The sequence below is a fragment of the Strix aluco genome, chromosome 4 (genome assembly GCF_031877795.1).
Source record: "Strix aluco isolate bStrAlu1 chromosome 4, bStrAlu1.hap1, whole genome shotgun sequence".
Classification (NCBI taxonomy): Eukaryota; Metazoa; Chordata; class Aves; order Strigiformes; family Strigidae; genus Strix; species Strix aluco.
Genome location: NC_133934.1, coordinates 31,356,918 through 31,378,739, shown reverse-complemented (window position 1 = coordinate 31,378,739; position 21,822 = coordinate 31,356,918). Strand labels below are relative to the sequence as shown.

Here is a 21,822-nt window from a genome sequence, read left to right as displayed (position 1 = left end):
TAGGTTGATAACTACTTAGCAACGCGTCAGGTATGTATACTCCTGTACTTTACATTTTGTTTGAGCTTCCCATTGACTCTAAGGCTGAGTTCTGGATTTGTTTTCATATCCAGAAGCTGATCCATGAGTCTGGATCAGTGTATATAAAGAAACATCATTCTGTCCAGAAATTTCATTTGTCATGGGTTGCCACATGAGATGCAGCAATGCATGGGAGAGTACAGATGTTTCATTTAAATATGAAGCAGACTTCTCAAGTAGTAGGTACAATGCTCGTTTCTTTGAGCACAAATTTGAATCTCATTTTTCCTAATTTTGTTCTCTGGTTGTAATTTAACACATGGTGTAGGTCAGCATGAAATGGCATTGTTGCCAAAAGATGTCTAACCTGGTGATTCACAGCTTCCCCTTCCCCTGTGCCAACATAGCTTTTGAGCAGCCATATGGTGAAACAAATGTAGTTGATTTAGCTGAATGAAACAATATTTGGGTTAGTTTTAGGCTGGACCAGTTTTAGGCTGTGTTGACTGTGTGATCACAGATACTAATGCTAGCAGAAGAGAGGGAATTTAATATGGATGTGGAAAAGAGTGGTCAGAGTAACAATCAGAGGCTAAATTCTAAATTTACTTTTAATTCTAAATTTAAACATGAGTTTATATCAACACCAAGCAGAAATTTTGTATGGAATGAAAGAAGAATTTTCTTGGTGTTATCTTCCTTTGAAAGTGTAATAATTATGTCTGTTGGATTTGATAATGAATTTTCTCCAAGACAGCTTTCAAAAATCAGTTTACTTTCTATATCTAGACATTCTTCTCTCCTATTGTTGGGGTAGAAGAAAACCAGTGTTTTACTCTTTGATCTGTCTCATTTCTTGGTGAATTTTCATGTATATTTTTCAGTGTAGGAATAAAGTATTTAATAAATTTTTTTCTCTTTGGCTAGATTTATTAGTATTCTTGCTATTGTTTATGCCCTGAGGAAAATGTGACAAACTATTTTAGACAAATGGTTCTTTAAACTAACATCTGTATCTGATACAAAACTTTTAAAATTGCTAATGTTCCATTTCATAAATATGCATATTTGTAATTGGATTAGTCACTTCACAGTGTTGTTAACTCCAGGATAGATATCCTGGGTACTCTATTTTAAAGTTCTTTTGAATCAAGTGAAGAACTTTTTTTTGTCTGGTAACTTTATTCTGTAGAAAATCATTATTTCATATGTAGCAGAAAATTATCCCAGAAAAACAGTAATATTCAGTGGGAATTTAAACTTTTGATCATATGCGTGTGGTATTTTTTCCCCTTTTGAACTTCTGAAAAAACGCTGTCAATTGCCTACCTTCTCCATTCCATTTAAGAGGTTGGAAGAAGGAAGCTGGAATTTTATTTGTTCATTGTAAAATACACCAAGTTTAGATACCTCCCGTGAGAGAGAATAGCAGGCTCTCCAGATTTTATACCATCTACCGAACTTTTTCCACAGCATGGTGAACATTAATTTAGGATCTGTTCTTGAGCTGTCTAGTTGCAGGCAGTTTTTGCCCAGAATCCCCTTAAAGGAAATGGAGATTTACAGACCTGAAGATTTTCAGGTTTGAATTGTAACACTTAACAGGTTAGCTTCTCTTATTTAAAACCATGTTGTGAAGTACTCTTTTTCTTGTTAAGGACCATTTAAGGAGGCAGTTGGTGTATTTTTTGGCCAGGCTTGATTATGAGCTAAATTGTATTTTAGATGTGCAAATGCAATGCATACTCTTAAGTCTAACCCATGGTTCCCTGTTACAGATCCAGCAGTGGCAGATGTAGTTAAGAGGTTCCTGCTCCTCTTTTTAGAGGGGTACTGTTCCTCAGCTGTGCCAATGTTCGAAGGTACATGAAGCCACACTTTTTAATAAGAACAAGATAATAAAGATTGTATTTAAAACTGTGTGATATGTGGGTTTTTTTAGACACATCATTTCACAAATCTGCTTCATTGTGTGGCCAGAGCTGAAGGGGTGCACACCTCCAGTGAGAGCCAAGGAAGGGTGGCAAGAAGCAGGGTGGAGCCTTATAAAAACGGGTGCAAGCGGAATCCTAACATGTAGCCACAATCTTTCTCTTGTACAAACTAGACTTGTTGCACAGGATTTACAAGCATTATTTCTGCCACACTTACTGCTTTGTTATTGAAGGAAGGGGATCTTCAGTAAGGAACTGTGAATACAAAGGACTGAGAAAATATTTTAAATGCGAATACAGAAGAAGAACAATTGTTTCTGATGGCCAGGTCATTAAACACTGCCTTTCAAATTTATCTTACAAACTTAGTTAGGTTTGTACTACTTTTTTTTTATTATCCTTTATGATTTTCTGGAACAGGAAGCGTGTTCACTGAGAAACTCTCAAAATCAGTATTATCACCACTTTCTTTTAATATCTTTATTAATAATTTGAAGGGGGCACATAAACAACACCTCAGGTATCTCCCAATGTAGTTAATTTGGATCCTAGAAAGCAGAGATAATACAGGCAGCCTAGAAAGGGATGGAGGGGAGAAAAGCCTGTGTGGTGGTTTGACCTTGGCTAAATGCCAGGTACCCACCAAGTTGCTCTATCACTTCCCCCCCCTTCCCCTTTTTTTCTCAACAGGGCAAAGAGGAGAAAGAAAATAGGGAAAAAAAACAACCCTTGTGGGTAAAACAACAGCAGTTTTAATATAAGCAAAGTGAAGCAAAGGTCTGTGCGTGGAAGCAAAACAAAGAAAATGGATTTATTCTCTACTTCCCATGAACAGGCGATGTCGGGCCTTCTCAGGAAGCAGGGCTCCAATATGCGTAGTGGTTGCCTTGGAGGACCAAGGGTGACCCCACCCCCTTCCTCCTTTCTCCCAGCTTTATACTGAGCAGACGTCATATGGTATGGAATATCCCTTTGGTCAGTTTGGGTCAGCTGTCCTGGTTGTGTCCCCTCCCAAGATCTTGCCCACCCCGTCCCACTGTGGGGGGGGAAAAAATGTTGGAAAGAGCCCTGGTGCTGTGTAAGCACTACTCAGCAGTAGCCACAACACCAATGTGCTATCAACATCCTTCCAGCTCCCAACATAAAACACAGCACCATGAGGGCTGCTACAGGGGAAAACCAATTCTGGCTAAGCCAGACCGGGTACAGCCTGGTAAGTGCTTCAGCAACCCAGAGCCAAGGAGCAGTTATTAGAAGCCTGGCAACCTGCTGAGCGCTTTCCTGGTCACTCTCAGGGAGCTGGAGGGGCAGGCTGCTCCCATGGCAGGGCAGCCAGGCTCAGGCAGGAGCCCAGATCCCCAGCAAGTTCCTGGTGAGCAGACAGGTCTGAGGATGAGTTGAGAAGTCAAATCAGAGTCAGAAACCAGATCAATGGGGTATGTAGCCCAGGCAAAGAGTCTGAGGATTCTTACAGCTCTTTTGCACATATTTTTGCTGCAGTCTGAACCAGAATCAGAGAGCTGCACTGTAATGAGGTGGGAGCTTTGGGCCCATCTCTATGGTGAGGAAGGAGAAGGACATGCCGGCTCCAGAGATGAGTGGAAGAGTGGCAGCAGAACAGCTGGTCAAGCAGAGATCAGCTCAACTGATCTGGAACAGAGAAGTGGTGGGCAGGAGTGTTTTCTTTAACCATGAGCCAGAGAGATGGAAATTGCAAACTGCATTCAGTCCCAAGACAGAGCAAATGTTCTCTTCTCGTGGCAGGACAGTCTAATACGTAAAGAACACAGGAGAGAATTGATTTTTCCTCTAATCCTCATCATCTGTGTTTCTATGAGGATATTATTTACCGTGACTTTTAGTCAGACTTGTCAGAGCAGCTTGCTTAGGTCCATTACCTTTGCAGGGAGTAGACAAGGACACATATGTGTGACAAACCATTTCTAAGAACTTAACCTCTTTTTACCTCAGTGGTTGCTATGTTGTCTCCCACTCAGTGATCTGTAGGCTCTTTCAAATGCTGCTGTTTCTTTGAACTATGTACAAATAGGTCTGTGGGCAAATAGTATGCACTCTTTTGAGTGCCGTTATAACTCAGCTAAATATGTGCTATCTCAGACCACTACCACAACAGGCCTCCTGCCAGGCAGTTTGTCTCTCCTATAGACTGTTTGGACTTACTCTCTTTCCCAAAAGTCCCTCAGGAACAGACTTGAGAGTGGATGAGGTATTCTGACAATGGCAACCCACACCACTGGTTATCTGTCTGGTGTGCACAGATGTGTCCTTGTCTACTCCCTGCAAAAGTAATGGACCTAAGCAAGCTGCTCTGCCAGAGCAGGCTACTCGTGTCCACTCACAAATTTTCCTGTTAAAAGGCCATCTGGGATCAAGTTGTGTGGATGTCTGTGCTAGAAGCAGCCCTCTCCTACTCTGTTTTCCTGTGAAACAGGTGAAGATGTATACCTGCTGTTATAGTATGTTTATGTACAGAAGATGACACTTCTGGGATGTGTCAGCATTTCTGCACAAGTACAGACCAAGATTACAGCTGATTTATTGATATGGTAGAGAAAATATATGACTGTTCCCAGCTGCTAGAATAACCTTTTCAGCTGCGAGGTTTGGACAGAATTTCTTGAAATTCCTTTCAGCCCTATTTTCTGATGGTTTTGTGTTTTGACTTTTTTTTATTACTTTAAGGTAGAAAATGAGACATATATCAGTTTTAAAAACACGGCATTTTAACAGATAGCCTTTGATTAGCAAGAAGGGATCAAACAGTCATTACCCTAATTTGCTATCTTGTTGGTGTGTGTATACCATTGCAAGCAAGGGAGCAAGTATCTCAAAACCTGCTAGCTTGTTCTGTAACTATATCTGATTAGAGAGCAGGTTTTGGTTTACCTTTCTAAAGATCTCTTGCTCTCTACAAAAGTCTGTGGTTACTAGAGAGGAACTAAACCAAAGCCAGTTCTTCCCTTTCTCCTCCCCTCTACCCCACCTCCAAAAAAGAAAAAGCTGAAGAGAAAAATGGTTGGGCTGAAGGTAAACCTATGAAGCAAAGAGCAAAATGGAAAATATGAGTGATCATGATGTGCTGGTCTGGGCATGAGATTACAGATGGATCTCTGCTTGACCATTATGGTGTAATGTCCTAGTAGAGTAAAATCCCAGAAGTTCATAATCCAGGTTATCAGAAGCAAATGTTTCTTTGCTCCTGGAAACGAGTATCAAGAAGGTTTATAATTATCCTCAGAATCTGTATAATGAATAGGGCTTTTGGTGAGGTGCTTACATTGGGAGTCAGGTTCTGGCTCAGCTATTTGCTCACAGTGTGATTTTTCTGCTCCTTGGCTTGCTTACCCTGGTACGTAACTAGTGTTAGAGCTCTGCTGGGGCCATCAAGTGCTGTGGAGGTGCAGACTGGTGTGCTGTGATTTTGATTCTTTAAACAAGATCTTCTCTAAAGCTAATCCTCAGTGATTATAACTAGTTTGTTCTCTTGGCAAAATAGGATTATAGCACAGAGATCAGGTTGTATTAAAGAAGTTAATCTGTTTCTGTTTGAAGAAACTGTAGTGTTGGAAAACTATTTTTTTCCTGTATTTTTCCTGTGATCTTTCCTGGGTGAAATTATTTGTCTTAATAATACATGTTGCCGTGTGAGGACTGTAATCTGTAAAGTCATGAAAATATTACTTATGAAGTCAAGACATTTATATAAAAATATTTTTTACAATATAAGGGCAATACCGATTCTTCCTAAAAATACTTAGCAATGTTACCATTAAGGTGAAGTGCTGGAGACGTAGGGGTTTCAGTCACTGACTGTATGCAAAATGAAGTACAAGCAACACATTGACTATTGTCCCATCCATTTTTCAGTCCAGTCCTGACAGAACATCTATCATGAGCAAGACTGCAGTGTAATTTCACAGTTTATTCAATCTTTGAATTTGTTTCTAATATTTAATATAGCCAACATGCATACAAGTATTGACAATAAAATTGGACTAAAGTTACTGAAATTCTTTCAATCTAAGACATGGAATGTTTTATCAGACGGTGTGAACTTTTCACTATTACCTTAGGTTGGATTGTGGCTTTTTACCCTATGACTTACTCAGAACCTTGTTTCTTTGGCCAAGCAATAACTTGGCACCCAGTAACATATTTCCTCTCCATGAGTGGTAAGTCAGTCTAGTGTAGAAGTTGCAGTATTGCTAGTTTTTGTGATTTTGCTACAGATTGAGCAATGTTGTGTATTAATAGTGTGTTTATCCATGGCAGCAGCTAAGGTTTTTGATTGAGGCCCTCAGCTTTCTTAAACAGTAAGTTTCTAGCCTTTTTGGTTGCAGAAAAGTTTGAAAACATGGACTGAATGTGTACAAAATACATAGTATCTAGAGACAAATACACATAATTCATTGTATTTAAAAAAACCTCATGAATTATGGAGACAGACCCATGACCTTTGAACACTTGTGGCTGACAGTGCTGGTGTGTAGGTGTCTTAACCTTTCTACTGGCTTTCACACGCATGCCATTTCTACTGAGTTAGAGATCTATGTAGTTTTGGTTACAAAAGCACTGTGATTAGCTTTCGTTTTGGTCTCGTTTAAGCTTGCTTATGTTCATTTATGACATAAACATATTCCTTTCCTCCTCATCTTAGAATTCCTTTTTGAAATAACCTTAAAAGCTTTTTTTTTTATTCTGTTTTAGACATTATCAAATATGGTTTTGTGCTTAAGTGCTGTGGTATTTAAGTGTTTGATTGTGATTTTTTAAAAAAAATACACCTCTACATACTGCAGAGATGTGGTCTGAAATTTTCCTCATTAGAACTCTTAATGGGAACTGGGTGAGAGTTGGCAGAGTTGTTTGACTCCAAGCAGTTTAAAAACACAGGTTTCATGTTGCAGTCTCTGTAACCTAGACTTCCATGGGACTCTTTGTCACTATTAATGTTTGCACTTGTCAAACGGAACAAATCAGAATAGGAGAGGAGGCTGTAAGCACCTAAAAAAGTAGGTCAATGGGCCAGCAGGTTATTTGGCCAGACAAGAACGAGTGGCTTCATTGAATCATGCTGTAATTGTTTTTCTCCTGTTGGCAGATTGTTCTGCTGTGCTTTAACTTCCTATGTTAATACTTGCATCTGTACTTTAACCACTTAAGAGCCTCTGCTAGGTTCAGGGGAGGAGAAAACTTTTCTAATCAAATAAGAGATAATTCTGGTGTTTCCATAAAATCCATTAATCCATTAAGAGTAGCATAAATTTAGTTTTTAGATCCCAGTTACCTTTTTAGAATTTAATATGCTTTAAAATAATTTTTTTTCAGAAGTGGTACAAGTGCATTGTATAATGAATACATTTTATTTTAAGAACACTAAGCAAGGCAGATAGAAACGGGATAAAGATGAGAAAAAAAACCTGATTTCATGTAACTTTAAAACGTGGAAAGTAGCATGGTTTAAGGGAAGAAACTCTGTAACTGAAATGTAATGATATAAAGAGACTAGAACTTGGTGATCACTTATGCTGGAGTTGAGGTTTTTTATAGAAAAAGTGGATTTGTGAGGTAAGTTTGGAATACATTCTTGAAGTGGTTTTGAAGGAAGGGGTTAATGGCTGTGTCTGAGGGAGTAGCAATAATGCAGCTGGGCAACTTTGCTAGTTGCCAGCAGCAGCGTTCTACACATTCTGGAGTCCTGAGAGTGGCAATTTTGGAGACTTGGAGAGGGGAAGGCATAACTGAAAAAGCCAGGAGAGAACCAAGTAAGAGTTTCAGCAGAAAAGGTGTTTAAGTAATGATATAAAGATATACTTTAAAGGTAGTGGAAGTGAAGATTTAGATGGTGTGGGTGATACTGAATTCAAAAGTAAAAATGACATCAAGATTAAAGGTAGGCATAAAGTGATAGCTTAAAGCAGAGATGAAACTGTATCAGAATATCCATGGAGAAGAACCAGGTGAATTCGGATAGTGAAATACTTGGGATATTTTTAATAACCAGGATATTGCATTTATAAATTATTCGTGTTGAAATGATTACTTCTCTTTTATTAAAAAAAGTGATCATTTTAAAACTCATTGATTTTAAAATTCTCCTTTTTTATTTTTTTACAGTTCAGAATTTAATGCTTTTCTGCAGAAGAGGATACATCTAATTCCACATTGTTCTTCAGAGGAACTGGATTTCATCCCTAAACCTCATACTTTAACAAGTCCCAAAGTGTAAAAGGTAAAATTATATTCTTATAACTAATAAAGTTCCTATGGCTTTCAGTTATTGACACTGAAGGTCTGAGTAGCAGTGTTAACTAGTGTCCTTTGTTCTCCAGAACATGACTGAATTTGAATCTTAGAAATAGACATAGTCCTCAATGTCTGTAGTGTTTCCTTTAAACTTGACTGGTTTCATTGGAATTATCTCTGCAGTCTTATGCATTTGCATGTATAACCACTGAGAATGTTCAGCATCTTGCAAATTTGGATTCAAAGACGGAAGGTTCAGATCTTGAAAAGTGAGGAAGAAATGCACTACAGGTGCATTTCCTGTAGTCTTTAAGTTCTTTTAACTATTTGTCTTGGATACCAAATCTAAGTTGCCAGTTCTGACTTAGGATCTGTATACTGTAACAAGTGAACGATTTTGTTGGATTCTATAAATTGAGTGCTTTGTTAAAGTGAAAATAGTGACTTTTAAATTCTGATTCTGCATAATGATGTCAGTTATGTCACGGTGAAAGTTTTCTGTATTTAGCTGTACATGTATTTTTTTTTTGCAAATCAAGGAAACAGTATATCATTTGTCCTACAGAATTTCATATTGCTCTTGATCCCTATAATGTTAGGTACCAAATTAGTTTAAAAGTTAACACACAGCTAGAAGTGTAATTAGTGCATACCTGTAGTAGTGCATACTATGTAAGCTAAAATGAAAACAAGTTTCTAATTGGTGTCTTGATTTTAAACTTAATTCCATGCCAGTGATGATAGTTTGCTTTTACTGCTGAGCAACCTGTCTGTTTTTATGTGCTTTTGACAACAATTCAAACACTTCTTCGTAATTTACTTGCCTTATGCCATTTCTGGCTGGTTTTCAAATAGTGCAACTCTATTACTTTCTAAAACTTGACCAACTACTTTGGGAATTTAATTTGTCAGTATGATCAGTGCAATAGTTACTTTGAAGAATAGGAGTGAAGGAATGGTTTGCTTCCAGTGTGTCTTCATAGCACTAGATTTTGGAGAATAAAGGCAAGGTGAAGTTGGGATGTATTAATTGAAGAAGTGGCTAAGAGAGCTCATGGGGCATTTGGGCAAAACCTCATGCAGATCTTGTGGTGCTCCTTGAAGGAGATTGTGCTGCAACACAGCTCTCCTGTTTACTTTCCTGCTGCACTCATGAAACTTTGTGGGGAAAATACTAGTCTTGTGAAGCAAACGTGCATACTATGTGTCTGTTGTAGACTCTGAGACAGTTGGGTTGAAACATAAGCTTTCTTCCTCAGTTTCCCCATATATTAAAAAACTGGGATAAGATTTTCCTGGAACATTTTGCAGACTGTCTGGATCATAGAGTTGCTGCCATATTTCTTGTGGTATTAACACTGCAAGTTCCACTGGATTTGGCATTCTCAGAAAAAACTAAAACCTTCCTTCTCAGAAACTATGAGTCACTAAAGTGACTAAAACCAGGTCCTTTGAAATAAATGCAATGCATTTTTACTATTGAGTTTGTAACAGTAAAATTTCCTGAAGATCTGTAAGTTCAGCTCATATAAAAGTTCTTGCTGCATGCAGTTGTTCCTTAATCACTGACAATGTTACAATATTGCTGCTCCATTTGAGCAGCCTCTGACAACTGACTTTTCTATATCAGAGAAAAAGGTTGGATTGCATTGATTTGTGTTTGACGTTCAGCCTTTCCATAAGCCCTGTAATTCTGTAATTTTTGGGTACCTAAAAGTTGGTCCTTGTTGAATTAAATACTTATTTTAATTTTATATTCCTTCTCTCACTATTAATATTTCATTCATATTCTTTATTCAAAATCGTATGTACAGCTGGAAAACCAAAACCTTCATGCTGAAACTTTGTAATGAATAAGTGCCTCCTTTAAGAAATGGCTATGTTAACTAACTTTCTCACAGTATGGAGATCACATTCTAATAGGTATCTTATTGTTATCATTTCACATGTCTATTATAACAATGTGCTCAACAAAAAAATATAGTAAATAAATTATAGTAAGAAATAATTTAGAGCTGTAAAATACTATATCGCAAATGCTTTCTGTTTGCACAGTTTCTAAGGAGAATGTATTACTGAGGAGTGTATTTTACATGTGTTCAACCTTCAAAATTATGACAGTCTTTTAGGTAAAAGTTAAAATAACAATGAAAATCTATATCTGAATTCAGAGTCAGAAAAATGTTTGTATTGGTTTATTCCAGACTTATTTATTGTAGCATTTAATAAAACAATGTTCTCTTGAACTCTCTATCATGTAAAATGAGATATTAAAGTCCAGATTATGACGATAATGGAGACTGCATTAGAGAAGGTGGGAGGGCAGAGCTGAAGGTTGGAAGAGAGGGGAAGATTAAGAGCAGCTTATAGAGCAAATGAAAACTTTAGTATGCTCTAATGAAGAACTTGTCTGTTCCTCCAGAGTCACATTTTGATATTTTTTCTTCTCTTACAGGCAAACGTACAAATGTCTACCACAAGACTAAAGTGTGATATGTTATGTTTTTTACCATAAGCACCCATAATAAAATGAGCTCCATTGCAGACAGGTATGTTAATAGATACTGAGAGTTTTGAGGGAATTACTGTTCAATGCTTTCTTTAATAATCTTTTTCTTACAGTTAATAGATAGAGAATATTAATTTATGAAAAAAATAAGAGGGGTGAGGTTTTGGCTATTTTTGACAAAGTTATTTTGGTAGTTGTTAGAAGTATTGTTTTTTAGTCATTGGAAATAGTGATTTTTATTGTTTGAGATGAATCTTAAAATGTGTTACTTGTTTTCAACCATGGAACAGCATCTGTGCAAGTTGAGCTGATTTTTAATGTTTACGTGAATTTTTTTTTTAGTACCTCAATATTTGATTAAGGAAAACAAATACGTTTAAATGATTAGTGATGCTGCAGATGATAGTAAAGTGACCTGCTAACCTATTTCAAGGGAAAAGTAATAGCTGAGATGTTTTCTACTTGATTCCTTGAGCTGGACTTTCTTAGCAGCCTGGGTGAACATCTGTCCTTAATATTCTGTGTATTACCATTTTTGAGACCACGAAATGACACTTTCATCAAATTTACAGAAGGTTAAACCTGGTTGAAATAAATAACAATAAAAGCAAAGGGTAAAACTTTTAGAATGCTTGTCTGACTTGTCAGTTCTTTTAGTGAAGTTTTGTGGCATTTCCCTGAAACTTCAGCCTTTTGAATATGCAAATTCCTTTTAAAAGCTCTATTTTTGTGTAGTAGCGTACAAAATAATTACTTCCTAACATCAGTGCTTATCATCATTTACAATTGCTCGATGTTTTATCAGTTATAGATCAGAGAGATGAAGTAAGCTCTTTAGAAAGATGGTTACTTGCCTTAAGGGAAGAAAACATTAGGACAAAAAAATTTAGGGTAGATACACAGAGGTCAGTGTGGACAGCACTACATAGACTGAAGGCAGACAGAAGAAGTTAGGGGAATAAAATGTGAATACAGCAGTTTTGGAAAACAGAAGAACAGTTTTGACTTGTCTTTTAAAACAAGGAAATGAAACAAAGGTGTTGTATGAAGTATACTGAGGCATCTTCAAAGGAAAACACATTCTCATTTTGATATTTTAATACCTCTTTAGCAGTACATGGACAGTTGTCAAGCTGAGGAAGTTATGTGATACTTGGTGAGGAAGCAAATTAAATGAATAATTGCTGTTATTGTTTAACGTTGATATTAATTCTATATTTATAAAATTACAATCCTGGATGAAGTATAGCATATTCCTCAGCCCTCTTCCATTAACAATACTTCAGTATTTTAGCAAAATGTACTTTCTTACTATAAATATTTCCAATAATTGGAATAGAAGTTGCCAGAAAGTAAAAATAAATTATATATGTGCTCTCTCATGTTTTCAAAAGGGTATGGTAATGCAAATAACCTAGAAAAAAAATAAAATTAAGTAATGTTCACTTAAGTGTTTGCATAGGGTTGTAAGTTCTCATTAGAAGTAGTCTGAAAATCTGAGTTGTGTCAGAAGTATAAGGTTTTTTGCTTTCTCTTTAGTAAATGTCCTACAAGGAGAACTTATAGCAGACTTGGCTTCAGGTTATTGATGATGGTCCTTGTGAGACATCACAGTAAAACAGGGATTCAGTTTCCTGAAGTAGTAGAGAAGATGAATAATGAGCTCTTCCGTCCACCCCTTCATTGTGATTGGACTTCACAAGAGAGCAATTTTACATTCCAACATTTATTTCTGTTTTTTTCAGAAATGATGGAAGCATTTTTGATGGGCTGGTGGAAGAAGATGACAAAGATAAAGCAAAAAGGTAAGTTTTTAAGTTACTTAAAGCTAAGAGATGTCCTATACTTGTACACTTGAATTTACCATGGTGATTTCTAAACAATAAAAATGTAATTCTTTTATAAATAACCATATTACTCCACAGCATTTCTGTCACTGTTATTCTTCAGATATGTTGTGTATTTATAATTGTGGTTCAGTGATTTGTATTTTTGTAAAGGGGTTCTTACTTCCAAAGGCTTAGCTGCACCCTTCTGTGAGAAGCAGGAAGCCACTCTTCAAAAATGGTGTCTGAGATATGGAGTAGGTGGTTTTGTGACAGTTCTCACAGCAGAAATTCCTAAGCGGCTGTTTGCATCAGGAACCTGTCAGTAGTATGCAGCTTATTATAAGAAAGTTTCATAGTTGTTATAAAACATTTTCTGTTTTGTTTTTCAGAGTGTCTAGAAACAAGTCTGAAAAGAAACGTCGAGATCAGTTCAATGTACTTATCAAAGAGCTGGGTTCCATGCTTCCAGGTAATGCTCGGAAGATGGATAAATCCACTGTACTGCAGAAGAGCATTGACTTTTTACGGAAGCACAAAGGTAATTACTTGAGCAATAAAAAAATATTTGTAAATTCTTAATTTTTTTAAATGATACTCAGTACATAAAATGTTAACAATTTTGCAGCTCCTTTAAGGAAATTAAATGTAAAGAGCTTGTGAAAAGACATATTCTTAAGATCATAATTTAGGTATCAGAGATGTAACTATGTTTTTGCTAATATTTTGCAAAAGCCAGTACTAATTATTTTTTTTGTCCCATAGTTGTCAAAGAAGTCTGTTTCGTAAAGAGAAACATTTATTTTTTGAATAACATTGAAATTCTTTGTTAGAATATAGCTGGTTCATAAGGTGCATGTTGTCAAAGTTTTGCTTCACAGGAAAACTGCTGATCCATTTCAATGGAAGTACTTGCTGGAAGTACTTATTTTGATATTTAGATAAGACTGGTTCGAACAGTTGGTTTGTCTCTCCATGTTCCCTGTAATGCAAGATAAATTTCTGAAAAAGCTAGTCCAAGGGAACTTAATGCTCCTTCTCTTCATGTCAGGTATCTGCTCAACTGGCTGCTTTAACAAAGATGATAAGGCAATAGGGCATTTTGGTCTCCAACAAGTGTTATCGGGTAGGTTGTTTAATGAGAGAGGGTGGCATGCAGTAGGCATACAGACCAGGAGTATGGGCATTTTCTTTTTTCCTTTTAGCTGGAAAAAATCCCCAGAAAAACTATAAATATTTTCAGCTGAACTTTCTAATTTTCAAGACGAATTCACTGATGTATAAGACAATGAGTGTGTGTTTGTTGTTTTGTAAAACATCATGTGAAATGTCAAAACAATGTCTTTGAACATCCTTGCTATGTTTTCTTTCTCTGGTTGTTTGCATCAGCTGATGGTGGGATATACCCAGATATGTTGTACTGAAGTTCATTACAGATTGCTGTTCCTGTCATGAAAAAATTCTTCCACCAAGCATACACTTATTTGTGGCTGTTTGATAGTTATGTATATAAAGAATCCCTACTCCTGATCCTACACTTGTTCTTAATATGGCACCTTGTGGTTCACACTGCCAAAAACAAGATTAAAAATTCAAGAAAGTGAACTCTTTCGCTAGTTAACCCACTTCCCTGAGTAGTTTCTGAGCATGCATACTAACTAGAAAACAGTGGGGACAAAAGAAGCAGCTATAAGGTTATAAAATAATATAAGCTATTGAGTGGATTAATAGGTATGTAGTTATCAACAGTATGTGTGTCAATTTAAGGTATGATAAATATTTTTTCATGCCCTAGCATGTCTCTTCCGTTAGTGTTATAGTTCAGGTAGCACCAGATGCGTACTGAATAGTGCTATTAAAAGGGTAAACATAACAAGTAAAATGGAAAGGGAGGGGGGAATAATTTATGTGAGAATTCATAGGCTTGGGGTTTTTTTGCCAATTAAATATTGATTATACTGTTATAATTCTCTGCGACATGTTTGTCTCATGACAAAAAGAAAAGCAGTATGAAGGCTTCTTTTCTGTAAAAGACAGTTCTGTAGGTTCTAAGGCCTTTGTGAAAATTGGTTCTGTTTCAAAATCACTTTATCTGATATTGAAGATTCCTATCATAAAATACAGAGAGTAGAATGAACATGTGTGTCAGCCAGCCAGCAGCACCAGTCATACTTTTTTCTTCAAAGTGCTTTCTGGGATTATCTTTTTAAATTATTATTGTTATTATTTAATTTTTTTTTTTTAGGATAAAGGGGGAAAAAGCAGCTCTGGAGATGGATGCCTTTTAGGGCATGGTGCTTTTGTCCTTCACCTGGTGGGACAAGAGTGCAGCTTTGTGTGACTGCACAGAATGTATTAAGGACTCTAAAGCTCTGGCTGCCAGTGCTTACTAGCATTGCTCTGCACTGGTTTACATTAAAATGTTTTGAACAAAATGTTGGCAAAGGTCAGGAGCATATTCTGCCTCCTGAGGTGCTTGGATCTGTTATAATAAAGCAGAGTGACCCTAGTAATAAATGAATTGTTCAGCACTGATTAGCTGCTTTATTGTTGAAAATCCTACTGTGTTCAGCCACAAGGTTTTGATTAACTGCGTTGCTTCTGGTTCTTTCTGGACCATTTCAACATTGACCAGGCTTGGTACTCTGGCAGCAACTCCAGATGAACTATTTGAGCTGATTACTGGCCAGTGTGGATTCTGTTTCTCATTGGGAAAAAACAGCAGGCTAAACACACTGAAATTATATTACTGAGAGCTTCTCCTTGGCTAATATTGCCTAGCATCTTCCTTTGAATTTGTAAACAAGAAATTTTTGAAAATTATGAAATACTGAAGAATTTAGCTGCTTATAATTACAGCTGGTAGACTGATATTCATACAACCCACAGATAAATGCTACAGATCTTGGTCCAGCTGGTAATTTCTTTTGAGGATGATCTGCAACTCTGAAGCCGAGTTGCTTCAGATCCAGGATTTGAAGACTGAAGTTCAATGTGCAAGTTTGGTTATGCTCCTCTGCCTGGTGTCTAGCTCAGGAACGTGACCTCAGTGCCATTTATCTTTGGATGCAATCTTCTGCCAGAATTTTTAGGCATTTCTCTGAAGTTACCAAAGGAAACAAGTTCTTTCCATGTTACTTTGGCTCTATTTTTCAATATCATACTTGTTGTTCTAATTACGGGAAATGTAAAAGAACACCTGTATTTGTGGTAAGATAATTCAGAATGGTTCATTAAAGGCATGAACTTCAGCTTTTATTTAGTATAAGTCCTTTCTACTACAGAAGCCTGACTTTTTTTTTTTTTTTTAAATTCTGAAGTAGGATGGTTATATGGACCAGAATGAGCCAATGAATCAGACTTTACCAGTTCTAAAGTGGAGATTATCTGTGTCCTGTGGACTGAATGCATTAAGTTCCTTGAATTTTGCCTCTGCTTGGTGGTAGAGCTTTCTGTTTTTGTGTCCTTTGACTTGCCTCTCAGTGTTCAATATATTTGTTCTAACTGAAAAGTTAGATTTGGGGTTATACTTAGGTTATCCTTATTCTTCAGCCCACTCTTTACTGCTTTGTCATACTGTTTCAAAACAGATAGCAAAAGCCTGATCAATTTATGTCTTTTGTGAGATCTGATCATTGGAAATTCTGGTCCATCTTATTTGTTGATTCCCTCCCCCCCCCCCCCCCCGCCCTTGCAGCTCTCCACTTCTTGCCAGTTTCTTGCATGATGTTGGTGTTGTATACTGCTCTTCTACTTAAGTCTAAAGCTCTTTCATAAAGTTTTCTCCCTTCAGTCTGGGAACCAAAACTCTGAACTGTTCCAGCCCTTTGCATATTTAACTCAATTCCAGGTTTTCTCTGCTCTTTGAGCCATCTGAACTGACAAACTAGTTTACAGCCTTTGTACGGACTTATCCTTTAGAAATCAAAAGCCTTAAAGACATGGTTTGGTTCTTTCAATTTGTCTCAATACTTGATTCATGATTACTTGTTCAAGGTTGTTCTTACAAACAGTACTTCTGTAATGCCCTTGTTACTCATAAAAACTGAAGTACTACACGGTCTTGCTTCTTCTTGTTTCAGTTATCACTTGATGAGGAAGCATCAGCTTTCAGAACCTGGGGTCTGGTTTTGCTTAGCAGCCATTGTTTCTCTCACCTATGTATGGGAAGTTAATCTTAAGTCCTACAGGAATCTCTGTTCAAAATTTGTCTCTGTGTATGAATCAGACAGTAATTCTGCAGTGGAGTCTGTCATACAGCTCTTAACAGTCTTTGTTGAGAACCTACTTCTTTTTCAATGTAACCTTATTTCTTTACAGAAAAGAGTGGGAAGAAGAGAAAGGACAGTGACAATTCTTAGTGCAAAGGTTAGAATGACCAGGATTGGCCGAGATACTTGAGGGTTAGGCATTTTGATGACCTAAACTGATCAGGAATTTTGGCTTTCTAAGTCTTTAAAAAACAATACTCTCAATAAAACATTTTATTATAGTCTCAGAGGAAAGAGTATTCTTCCATTGTCAAAATCCATTACTTACTGTCCTTAACTTCAGCATTACCTTGAAGTCTGGCAGGACTGTAGCACAAACTGGTAGAAGGAAAGAGAAGGGGGAGAAGACATTTATTTTCTTTCTAAGGAACAACATCTATATGTAATGAGCGAACAACAGAGGAGACTGGAGAACCTTCTGCTATTTCCTACTGAGTATGTGTAGCTCAGTGGGAAAATAATGGCTTTTGGAAGTGTGAATCCTCATATTGTATATATGTTTGATTGTAGAAATTACTGCACAATCAGATGCCAGTGAGATTCGACAGGACTGGAAACCGACATTCCTTAGTAATGAAGAGTTCACACAGTTAATGTTAGAGGTATATTGTTTCTGTTTTTCTGGGAGTAGAATATTTCCTCACAGGGAGTCATTCCATGATGAAATTTTTCAGTTTGATGACATAACTTTTTATTTTCATATGTTAATTGTAATTATACATTTTCATGAAGATAAACAGTCAGAATTCCTATGTATGCAGTATAATGCAAACCAGCTTTTCTTTTAACTACATTTTCTGTTGCATAAAACATTATAACAGAGCAAGTCCACAAATGAACATATTTACTATCAAAGTGGATATTTTAAATTATCAACACAAGGAAAGTGCTAGTTAACTAAAGAATTGTTATGCATAAATTAAAATCTTAATTATAAAAAAGGCTCAACACATCCATGTAACTTGTGAGCAATAAAGTGTTTAATTTCTTTGCTTGTTATGCTTTCCAAAAATAGTGTGTGAGCATTACTTTGCTAAAGAAGGTTACATGAATAGTTGGATTGCTACTAGAAATAAACTTTCAGTATAAGCTATCATTTCCTTGGAAATGAGGGTAAGTCATTTGTACCATGTTAGTGAAACAATTTCTAATAATAGTTAAATGAAAAATATTAAAGTAAATGAACAAGCACTTTTTGTTTTCATTCCATTGTTAAACCTTTTCTTTGAGGCACAGATTTAAAAATAAAAAGTTCTTCTGTACTTAAAAAATTTTCAAAAAATCCTCTGTGGCAAATTTGCATATTTTTTTCCAACAAGTTAGTGAAGTAGTTGCTTATGTTTTTCAACTTTTTTGTAGATGTTTTTGGTGTTTCTCAAGTCCTCTTACAAAATAAGTGTCCACAACTAGTGACTGTTGAGCTAGAACAATATGATATAAGAAATTTTTTCAAAGTTGTGAGCTTTAAAAAATGTCATGCTTTATATGTTTGGTAGCATTCAACTTAAACATAGTTGTGTTATGTTTAGTAGAAATAAGTTTGAGTTAAGTAGTAGATAAGGCAGTCAGAACTGTATCTCACAGTTTTCAAGTCTCAATAAAATCTTCTTGCTTTTGTCACTAGCTCATTTTTCTGAGTGTTCTAATGTTTAAAATGATAATAAAATTAAAAATAACAGGCAGGCAGAGTGGAAGATGGGGTAAAGAGTGGCTAGCTGTATACGGACTTGCTTCTGAAACCAAGAACAGAACAGTATGGGAATTGGAATGCTCATAGTGTAAAAGCAAGACTAAAAATTTTAGCAGTGAAAGGCATTCTCGTTTTTATAATAAACTAAACAGAAATTGGTCTAAATTATTTTCCATGTTGAACATAGCTTAACATTTTTAATATGCTCTGTTTCTTTTTCTTTAACTGCCCATTATGTTTAATTTCAGGCTCTTGATGGTTTTTTTTTAGCAATTATGACAGATGGAAACATAATATATGTATCTGAAAGTATAACTCCCTTACTTGAACATTTGCCAGTAAGTACAAATTGCTTTCAGTAACATATCAGTTTGTCTATGGATGGTGTTCTGCTATGAGTACTAATTAATCGTTAGCCTTTTGGGCATTATAGAACAGGTGCATGCTTTGTTCTAATGCTTCTGCTTTTTCTTCAGCACAACTCCTTCATACTGGTCTGTCTCCTATATTAAACATTTCCTTTGGAAATACAGAATGCAGTTGGCACTCTGTTAGGCAGGGTTATGAAGTGCCAGACTAGCATCGGTTTCTCTTCAACGTAACTGAAATAACACAGTTGACTGCGGGAGACCCTTTAGAGTTCACACCTGTCACAGCCTCTACATAAGTCAGAAGAGTATTGCTAGAGAGCTATATCTTTGGAATATTTTTAAACTACTTTTTTATTCCTTTCTTGCCAAAGAACTCTTATAAGAAACACATTGATGCTGGTTCTGCTCTTTAAGCTAGGTATATGCTTTGCGTTTTATCACATTCACTCATCTTTAATCTTGGTGGCATTACTCACTAGTAAATTTAACATTCTAGTTTTTAAAGTTACCTTTGAATAATTTATTCTGAAATGAGGCAAATTAGTACTCAAAAATGCAAGCAACTGATGAGTAAAACAGTGAGTTCTTTTCTAGAAGAGAAGGACAAGTTATTGTTAAAGGCTAGTTGTCTTACTGTGATAAGAGTATTTTGTAAAATTTGGAGTGGCATATTTAAAAAAAATTCTGCAAAACACAAATTCCTCTAAGATATGCATAATATCAGCCTGAGATTTTTGAAAAATGTACAGATAATTCTCATTTTTTAAAAAAAAAAAAAGTAGAATTCACCAAGTTCTCAGAGGCATACTTGTTCTTTGCTTTTAGGTGTGATTTATATGTTCTAAACATACATTCTATGACCTCTCTTTTCTGAATACTTAATCAAATATATTTATGCATATGATCAGTTGTTCAGTTGTTCAGTTGTTCAATTTTATTGCATTCATTTCTATTGTTCCCAGTTTTGTGTACATAGTTGCGGAACTGATTATAAAATGTGTTCATAAAATCAATTGCAATTGGATACAATTATTGGTAACATAATAACCTATATGTTGTAGGGAGGGGCTGTCTTTTGTTCCAAGATACCATTTCAATGTTTTGGATGCCACCAACAGGTTACATTGCCCTAGAACAACACCCTATAATTTCTAATTAAAATGCTTCTTTTATGCTGGACTTGTTGCATTTCAGAGAGGTTAATACAAGCTCCATTGTACTTTAATGTGTATGTATATCTGCTGCATTCGTGGTGTTTTTCATTAAATGGTTCGCAGTGTCAAAATTAAGACAGATCAAAGCGAGATTTTTTTTCTTGCAAAATATTCATGTCTGTTCCAGCAGGTGGCTTTGTTGAGTCAGTAATGTTCTTCTGAACTGTGGAATTGTTTTGCATTACAATAGTAGGCTTTGTGACATTGTACATCTTGCATTAGTTTAATGCTTATTAAATCTTTTTTTTTCAGTCTGATCTTGTGGATCAGAGTGTATTTAATTTTATCCCAGAGGGGGAACATTCAGAAATTTATAAAATATTGTCTTCTCATCTGCTGGAAAGTGATTCATTGACACCAGAATACTTAAAATGTAAGTAATTATTGTGGCAGGCAGCTCAGCCCCACACAGCCACTCTCTCACTCCCCGAAGTGGGATGGAGAAAGAATCAGGAGGGTAAAAGTGAGAGGACTCTTGGGTTGCGATAAAGACAGTTTAATAGGTAAAGCAAAGCCATGTGCACTAGCAAAGTGAATTAAGGAATTAATTTGCTATTTCCTATTGGCAGGTGGGTGCTTAGCCATTTCCAGGAAAGCAGGGCTCCAGCACATGTAGCAGTTACTTGGGAAGACAAATGCCATAAGCACAAATGTCTCCCCCTTCCTCCCTCTTTCCCCAGCTTTTATTGCTGAGCACAGTGTCATATGGGATGGGATATCCCTTAGGTCCACTGTCCCGGCTGTGTCCCCTTCTAGCTTCTTACACGCTCCCAGCCTACTTGCTGGTGGGGTGGCGTGAGAAACAGAAAAGGCCTTTGCACTGTGTAAGCACTGCTCAGCAATAACTAAAACATCCTGGTGTTATCAGTGCTGGTTTAGTCACAGATCCAAAACACAGCACCATATGAGCTGCTATGAAGAATATTAACTCTATCCCAGATGAAACCAGTATGGTAGTTGTGTTAAAAATAATCTGCTTTGTATCATATGTGATCAGTACTTTTCTTCCAGTGTTATTTAAGCAGAAACATATGGGTGAGCCTTGAAGAACAGTAGCACTTCTTTGTGGGTTTTCCCCCCCCTGAAGAGTAAAATTTTCAGTGTTGCATTGTATTTCACTCTATGACTTTCCGATGTATAAGAAATGTTTGTGTTGTAGTGGTTGGCAAGAATAAAAACATAGCAGCCTAAGGGGTTTTGGAAGTGCATGCTTTAGTTAAGTTTAGGACAGCTGCTTCTTTAAAATAGCTCTAGTTTTCAGGGGTTTTCTGTATCGTTAGTATTCAGACCCTTCATGCACAAATTCTAAAGGAGTTCTCCTTTTCTTTAGGTTAGTTAGTATCACGCTGGTTAAAAGCAGAGGCTGTAGCCATTTGTAATCACAATACTTACAGTATCTCAATAAGTATGCAGCTTAATTATTCCTGCTTTCCATTTCATGTTGCCTGTGTGCTTCATCAAGCATGTAGCCTATTAATTTGTTTATTCTTTTCTCAGCAAAAAATCAACTAGAATTCTGTTGCCATATGCTGCGAGGAACAATAGATCCAAAAGAGCAACCTACATATGAATATGTAAAATTTATAGGAAATTTCAAGTGTTTGAATAATGGTAAGTAATTTCAGTGATGTTAGAGTGGAATACTTAGGCAGCTTCACAGCTAAACAGGCTTGGGACCGTTGTGCAAAACTTAACGATGAACTAAAATCAGTCTTTCAA

General features: G+C 36.4%; 1 protein-coding gene across 22 annotated transcripts in view; it reads left to right on the top strand.

The window, feature by feature from the left end:
• Window positions 1-21,822, top strand: part of CLOCK (clock circadian regulator) — a 66,553-nt gene that overhangs the window by 22,387 nt on the left and 22,344 nt on the right. For 21 of the 22 annotated variants that reach the window (XM_074822579.1, XM_074822589.1, XM_074822582.1 and 18 more), the window contains 8 exons: window positions 8,094-8,208; window positions 10,678-10,771; window positions 12,477-12,536; window positions 12,950-13,098; window positions 17,339-17,430; window positions 18,767-18,856; window positions 20,356-20,476; window positions 21,601-21,714. In XM_074822579.1, the coding sequence (XP_074678680.1) occupies window positions 10,722-10,771; window positions 12,477-12,536; window positions 12,950-13,098; window positions 17,339-17,430; window positions 18,767-18,856; window positions 20,356-20,476; window positions 21,601-21,714 (676 nt within the window). In that variant the 5' untranslated portion in view covers window positions 8,094-8,208; window positions 10,678-10,721. Of the gene's footprint in view, window positions 1-8,093; window positions 8,209-10,677; window positions 10,772-12,476; window positions 12,537-12,949; window positions 13,099-17,338; window positions 17,431-18,766; window positions 18,857-20,355; window positions 20,477-21,600; window positions 21,715-21,822 lie in introns of those variants that run through there. The other variant, XM_074822592.1, reaches the window with a different exon arrangement.